Raw genomic sequence first — 8,016 nt, 5'->3', positions numbered from 1 at the left:
AAAAATTAACAGAACATTCCACTCTTAGCTAAAAGTTAAAAATAACAAAACTTTATACTTTTTGCTAGCTAGCTAAAAGTAAATATTACATTGTTTGCTACCTTGCTAAAAAGTTCAATCTAAATTGTTTGATATCTAACTTTGTTTTGAAGAAGACTTCTTTGCTTTGAAGTTTTAATTTCTCCTCTTTAGAGAAAAACTCGTTTGCTGGATTAATTGTGGCCAAATAATAGAAGTAAAATTAAAAAAACTGACAACAGCACACAGTATTGGGTTGTGTCAGTCTCTTAACTTTCTTCAAGGAACTTGATTATTTGGCTCAATCCATCTCGAAAAAGGCAGTTATTAAAAGTGAAACCTCCTCAAGTGTGAGTTTAAATTTAATGCATTTTAAAACTGGAGTTTAAAGTTTGGAAAATAAATTTGTTATAAGTGAAACCAAACCTTAGTAACGCGCATCCACAGTAAATGTTTTGTGTGTTCAAAGTGTATTATTTACAAGTTAGGACAAACATGTCTTTTGCGCAGTTATGAACTGAAGCGACCGTTTCACTCAGAGAAACTGTTATTTTTCTCCTCCGGGTAAATTATGATGCTTGAAGGCTGCAGAATGAGCGCACTCCTGAACCTGAATCCCATCACCGAAGAAACCTGTTTCCCGATAATGGCCTGTAATTATTCTCACCGGTGAATCCAGCGATGTTGCATGTCGTCATGGGAGAGGTCGACGCGGGCCAATGTAGTCATCATGCCGGCTGCACGCGCTGAAGCTTTGGCACAGGACAATAAAAGAAACAGAGGAAAAAAGACAGCGGGAGATAATTAGTCTATTATCAGGCTCCTTTTAACACTTTTAATGTGAGGAACACGCTGTGATAGCGAATAATGAGGATGAATTATGTGAAGGTAATGGTGAATGATGCACCATCATCATCATCATCATCATCACTCTGCTGTCCCCAAAACTTGAGCACACTCAGACTGTATATATTACCCTCATCATGATGCACTTGCTCGCCCTCTTTGCTATCTCACTCGTGAAGAAAAAAAAAAAAAGAGACTGGGGAAGAAAAGCTCTCTGTGTGGAAGCAGGCGCGCATTCATCCAGCAGCTCTCACTGCAGAGAGGAGGAGGAGGAGGAGGAAGAGGAGGGGGACAACTGCTCACACGCAACATTTATTAAGATTAACTTAAAGGATCATACTTGTGCAAATGAAGGGATTCCTCTCGGGATGGTGAAGTCTACCTTTTTGCATTCTGGAAATATCTCCGTGGCCGAGCGGGCATCCTCAGAATGAACTGCCTCCACCTCCTCCACCACCTCCACCGCCGCCGCTGCTGCTCCTGCTGCTGCAACTTCCCACCGAGGAGCGGGGTGGATGCACGGACGCGGGAGGATCGTCACCCCGGAATAAAAGTTGAGCGAGAGCAGAAATCAAGTTGGAGTAGCGCTTGAAACATAAAAAAAAAGACTCATCACGATCAAATTTAACGAATTTGACCGGACCACTGAACTGGAGAGGTTTTATCACTCGCAGCTCTCGAAGAGGAGAAGAGATCGGAAGAGTTCACTTATTGTTGAGAGCGCATCATTTGGTCCCTTTAGGAGAATCAGGTGAGTGTCTTTTCACTGTAATAAAACATTTGAACACTCTGAGAAAATGTAGGGTAGACTGGGGACGGTTGCAACAAGGGGATGGTTGCAACAAGTCTTATTTCTCAGATCAGCAACATGCTAGAGCAGAGTTTCACACAGGAGCTGGTTGTAAATGTAACTACCTCTGAAAGCAGAAATCAAGCAGAAATTAAATTGTAAAGAAATTAAATATACAATGGCAGCTAGGTAGCTTCAGTGCTTGACAAAATCAGGATGAATTCTGGGAGGCTTTATTGCTTTATTGACGCCATACTTCCATTACGCAGCAATAAATAAAATTCTTTGCAAGCTCTCACAGCCACATGAAATGAGGTTTTTGAGCCAGATTTTGCCCCGCAGGCCTGAAGGTGCTCACACTGCACATGCTCAGTTAGACCGTGTCCCCACCAGGAAGAACACGACTTATTTGGGAGATATTAAAGTTGTTGTTTGTTTTTGTTTTTTTTAAATGGGCTTTATTTTTTGTCACAGTTTCCTGACCTTTTGTGTAAATGATAAAAACTTTGTTTTGGTGATTTCTAAGTGTGATGGTTGTCATGAGTCAAGGTCAGTGTGTCCAGCTAGAACATGATGTCCTGTCATGGCTGATAAAGCGGGGACGGTTGCACCAGTTTGTTGAAATCTTTCCCAAAACACACCACAGTATTTTTCAACTTAAACAGGTAAATTGTGGGGTATATAAAATGATAGTTCTCAGAAATGCAAGTGTGCATTGCTTTTTTCAATATACTCAAGTCACTGTGAGGCAAATAATGTTGTATAAATAAACTTTACATACATAAAACTTTATTGCAGTGAGAATTGCTCCATTCTTCCTGTGTTACACTGGAATACAGAGAAATTGAATATCATCTGTAACATCTGCACACGGATTGAGCATAGGCCCTAAATAATTGTTTTTGATAGAAGGAAATTAGCAGACATTCATAATTTTAACAAATTAAGATTTGGTTTGTCTCATCTAAACTATCTGTTCCAACCATCCCCAGTCTCCCCTATGCATCTTACTGTCCAAATCTGCGCTACTTCTTCATCCCTAAAATATGTGAAACTGTCACACTGTCATGGTCTGTCCTCCTCCTCCTCCTCCTCCTCCTCCTCCTCCTCCTCTTCCTCTTCCTCCTCCCAGTCCGGAGAGAATGAGGTGTCGCTGGGTGAAGCATGAGCTATCAGAGAATCAGTCATAAGCGGCTGTCTCTGCTATGGGAGGGGGCGGCCCTCAGCATCTGGCTCTGCTGCTGCTGCCGCTGGACCTCTGGGGCCGAGCAAGGCGACGGCGCCGCCCCCGGCTCCCTGGGCTGGCTGCTGTCGGATAAAGGGCCCTTCCACCAGTCGCTGGAGTTCACGGAGGCTGCGGAGAGGTATCAGCAGGGCTTCAACACCAGATACAAGATCTACAGGTGAGACAGATGGAGAACTCTCACTCTCTCTCTCTCTCTGTCTGTGTACTGTATTCTCGGGGGAGCCATATTTTACAGTGCACGCCACTACTAAAACATGTTACACACATGCATACATGTAAGTGTGCAGCAGTGCAGCCGTACTACTGTTACCACTACAGACAGTTAATACTGTCAGTAACATTTAATAGACTCTGCATAACAACAAATAAAAGAATAATCGGTGCAAAAAAATGAAAAGGACCAAAGGACACAGGAAATGTTTTTCTGTCTCTCATGCACATCCTGTCAAGACTCACACATCACATGCAAAAACAATAAAACTGAATATTTGTTAAACATTGTTTCGTAAACTTGTGTTTTTTTCTTTAACTACAAATAAAGAGACTTCTTGCGCTGTTTAAGGAAAGAAAAAAAAAATACAAGAAAACAACATATAATCTGTAACACTGTAAATGTGCAGTGTTTTATGAGCTACTCTGAAAGTAAACATTCAATCTATGATTACGGGGGAGGTAAGGGGAGCTCGGCTCCCCCGAAAAGGACATGAGCTCCCCCGAAAACCCACTTTGAGACATTTAAAACGTGTTGATTCTCTTATTACACTCAAATTTCCAAACATTTGTCTACGTAAAACTAAATGTCTCAGTTAATTTTGATTCAAGAAGTTTTCGCATTAGTGCACATTCATGAATATTAGACGTTGGTACCTGATATGAGGCTCTGTAAAAGTCTTAAACAGTGCAAGACATATTTTTCTTTATTTTAGTTTGTCAAACAATGTTCAGCTTTATTTGTTTTACCAGGTGATGTGTGAGTCTTAAAGACGTGAATATGAGAAGCTTTGAAACAGTAGCCTTATGATGCTGTTATGTAGCACCTAAGAAATGTTATTGACAGTATTAACTATCTGCAGCACTAGAATGAATGAATGAATGGATGAATGTGCGGCCATGTAGTAGTTGTGAACACCAGGAAATAGGGTTCCCCCGAAAGCCGCTGTGTAATTCGAACCCTCACTGTGTTTACTGTGTGTGTAGGGTTCTTTTAGCGTGTATTTATTACATGTTTCTTTCAAGGGTTTCATGTTTGAGCTGCGAGTGTTTGTAGGTTTTCATTTCACCCAACCCGCCACTGGATAATTTCACTGATGAGCACTTTGAGCCAGAGAGGAACTAATCAGCGAAAGCAGCTGCTGTAGTGTTTTGGAATGAAAACGTTGCCCTCGCAGGTATCACACCTGCACCGAATTAGTTGCAAGCTGATGAGCAAATCTCAAGAACTACTGTAGCGATGCAAAGTGTGCCCTTTTGCTCCTGTCTTTAAGCAGCCTGGCTAAAAACTGATCGGGCATCTGAACAGAATCAAGTATTTATTCCTGCCTCGGCTTTTTGTCTTCATGCTCTGACGTTTGATGATTCTGTTGTTGCTGATGTTTCAAAATGACCTCTGCAGCTGGAGGTGGACAGTTGTTTCCTGTCAGTGACTCTGCACTGAAGTGCACTTTGTCTAAATTAGAGACACAGACATCTGTCTGTATCTTTATGTGTTTATACCAGAAAACACATTATAGGGGATAATTCACCCAAAAATGAAAATTCAGTCATTTTCTACTCACCCTCTTGAAGGCTCGGTTTATTTTGTTAGTCTGCAAAACACTGCTGGAGTTTCACAGGAAAACAGTGTTGCAGAATCTTCCAGACAATGTTTTTATTCTGTTGTTTTTTCTGTGTTTGAACATGTTGTGGACTAAAAAACTAAACCCGACCCTCAATCGGCACGAGGGTGAGTAGATAATGAATTTTCATTTTTGGTTGAACTATGCCTTTAAACACGTACATTCTGCCACAAGGGGGTCTCTCTCAAATTAAAACAAATTAAAAAGGGCGTAGTTTGATGACATCATGAAGTAGCATGAGATCATGGAAGGGTTTTTTATGCAACCGCAAAAACTGTCAAAGCTGATGAAAAAAGTTTTATTCACGTTACATTTAGTTACATGAGTCAACTTTCTTCCTCTCTGATGTATTCGACATATCGAAGCTCCCAGGATGAGGACTTTGACATAGTTGCAAAACTATGTGATGCACTGTGGCCTAAAAATATTTTTTCCCATTAGCTTACATTGTGAAATCAGTGGCTGTAAAATGTTGGATATGTTTTTTTAGAGCCCAAACATTTGGAGAGTCTAGAAGAGCCATGTGATCAAATCATTCCGTACCATTCAAATTGGCGGAGGGCTAAACCAGAAGCTAACCACTCGGTCGAAGGAAGTCTCCACTGCACTTAGTTCTGGGCCTGAAGCATGACCGGAAAATCGTACGCAGAAGTTGGCTTCATGCGCCGCTGAGCAGCTCTGATAGGAAGGAACAGAGACCCACCTCCAGTGCTGTATCCAGTTCTCCTCAGTACATCTATGGATTTTATGTGTTTTAGCAGAAGTTATAGCAACCAGCTAACAGTAGTTAGCAGCAAAAGCAGGGCTACCTGGAATAAATTACAGATTTCTCTGTGTTTGAACAGTTGGAAATATTTGGGGTAATATAAGTACACAACTCACAATATATATAAAATATGTCTAGCAACTCAGTGTTTCTATTATTTACGATCTGTGCACTTATATTTTTTATAATTTGGTTCTGGTTTTGAGTTTGAGCTCCAAAAAGATTTTGCTTCTTTGTGGAATATCCATCCAAGTGAACTTCTTCATTTACATAAATTTTTGTAATCTTGAGCCTTTTTGGTGAGGTTAGATATAACAGTCAGACTCCCTGGAACAAGTTGCCTTCAATTTTTAATGAATTATACAAAAAATGATGAAAATAATTTAAAATTGCAACCTTTTTTTGCAATTTTCTTTGCAAAAACACCTGAAAACAACATGCATTGCAGTGTTTCTAAATAGCTGCCATGAAATCAGACGTATTAGGATGCAACAATCCCCCAAAAAGCCCATGAAGTCCTGGAGGGACGGACTAAGGACTGAGGCCTTCAACTCTAAATGGACACCAGTAATATTACAGCTGCCAAGGCTGCTTAAGGACACAAACTCCCCATGATCCCAGTGGTGGAGAGGTGTAAGACTGGTGCAGTCTAAATGGATTTGGGTTGGTGTCTGCAGATGTGCCTGCCCCCTCCTGCCCTTTTTCGTGTTTTTCGTTTTCATTTCTCCTTCAGTTCCTAGAGTTTACAGTTAAAGGGATGGTTCACCCAAAAAATTCAAATTCAAAACACTGCTGGAGTTTCGCAGGAAAACAGTGTTGTAGAATCTCCCAGACAATGGAAGTGAATGGTGACCAGTTTTCAAATGTATAAAAACTAACAGAATAAAAACATAAAATGCATACTGCTCGTCTGGTGTAATCCCAGACTCCTAAAGCCCCGACATGCCAAGTTGACTAAAAAATGTTATTTACACCATATTTTTAGCCTGAATCTTCACTGTAGACCTTTAACTTGGAGCCATGTTGATGTGCACACTGTGTGTGTGTGTGTGTGTTGTGACGGTGTGCAAACGGCATGTTGGGACTTGACTTGGTCCAGTTGTTTTTTACATTTGAAAATTGGTCACCATTCACTTCCATTGTTTGTGAGATTTTACAACACTGTTTTCCTGTGTAACTCCAGCAGTGATTTGCAAACTAACAAAATAAACCCAACCCTCAATCGGCATGAGGGTGAGCGAACTATCCCTTTAAATCTATGCCTGACTGTATACATGTCAGCTGGGATGAGGCTAATTGGATGTCTGTGTCTGTGATGCCTCTACAAATGGAGCCTGAATAATATGGACTGATGTGATGCTTCCATTTGCAGTGTGACCAACATTTGTTCATATGTTCATTTCTATTTGGCTGCATACTTAAATAAAGGTTAAGTGCAAAAAAAATCAAAATATCCTTCAGCTGAAGGGAATAATCTTTGTGTGATCTTGAGTGATTAAGGTTAATGTGACCTTGTTTAACTGCCACCATTTCCATCGTGTTATTTGTGCTTTTCCTTGAATAACATTTATGGGTTTAGTCTAAATATTCCTTAGAAGCATTTTTAAGGCCTGCAGTGTCCTATGTTCCTGTCCAAAATGTTGATCGATGCATTCCAGTCCTACATCTTTCCGTATTTAAGGTAAAAACATGCAAATACCACAGGGTCCGAATTAGAAATATATTTTTGTGTTTATGGTTTTGTCAGAAGTTGGCATCTGTCGATATTCAGCCACTGTATCTAGAGTTACTAGGCTGCATTTATTGAGGTATTTGAGGTATTTCAATTTCCATTATATTTAGCATTTAGGTACCTCATCAGTGCTTCAGGCCCCAGACTGTGTGTCTCTTCTCTCTGGTGTACGTTGCCAAGTGTTTACCAAAGTGAAAAGATATTTTATGGTCTGCGTCTGTAGGTGTATGAATCAATAGGTCCATTATCTGCTCTCAGGGATCTGCTGTTTAGGTTGTGGTGTTTATCTCTTAGTGACACCTGCATTTTTATTTATTTATTTTTTGCAATGGACCCGCTGCAAAAAATGTCCCAATATCACGCTGATTTGAGGCTCCTTCTTTTCCGAACCCCCTCCATAATCAGTGGAAATCACTGAAGATGACAAAGCAGCGAACTGTCGAAGGCTGCTGCCGTCTGTATTGGCTGGCTGACACTCGAGGGTCTTTTTACCCCGAAGCAGTCGATCCTGCAACCTGTAAGCTCCCTGCTCACATTTCTCACCCAAAGGCGGTTTTAGGGATTAGGGATTAAGGATTTTAAGGATGACTCCAAATGGAGACCCAACTGAGGTACAAAATAAATAAATAAATAAAAACCTACTGTAACAAGATGATGACTGACAGAAGAGTCGATTAGAATAAGAATTAAAAGTATTTTACTGTTTAACAATTTATTGACCAAAATAGCATCAGGCATTGAAACTTTTTTAATATTTATAAACAACTATATATTTTAAAAAAA

The 8,016-nt window shown here is 40.3% G+C and overlaps 1 protein-coding gene across 1 annotated transcript in view; it reads left to right on the top strand.

The window, feature by feature from the left end:
• Positions 1–1,097: 1,097 nt before the first annotated feature.
• The window catches only part of LOC146317327 (BMP/retinoic acid-inducible neural-specific protein 3-like), a 30,207-nt gene continuing 23,288 nt past the window's right edge, over positions 1,098–8,016 (top strand). Inside the window, exons 1-2 of the mRNA XM_084731877.1 lie at positions 1,098–1,615; positions 2,787–3,057. Of these exons, the coding sequence (XP_084588003.1) occupies positions 2,819–3,057 (239 nt within the window). The 5' untranslated portion in view covers positions 1,098–1,615; positions 2,787–2,818. The remainder of the gene's footprint in view (positions 1,616–2,786; positions 3,058–8,016) is intronic.

The sequence above is a fragment of the Lutjanus erythropterus genome, chromosome 12, assembly GCF_056507025.1.
Source record: "Lutjanus erythropterus isolate fLutEry1 chromosome 12, fLutEry1.hap2, whole genome shotgun sequence".
Lineage (NCBI taxonomy): Eukaryota > Metazoa > Chordata > Actinopteri > Lutjaniformes > Lutjanidae > Lutjanus > Lutjanus erythropterus.
This window is presented reverse-complemented; position numbering and strand designations above follow the sequence as displayed.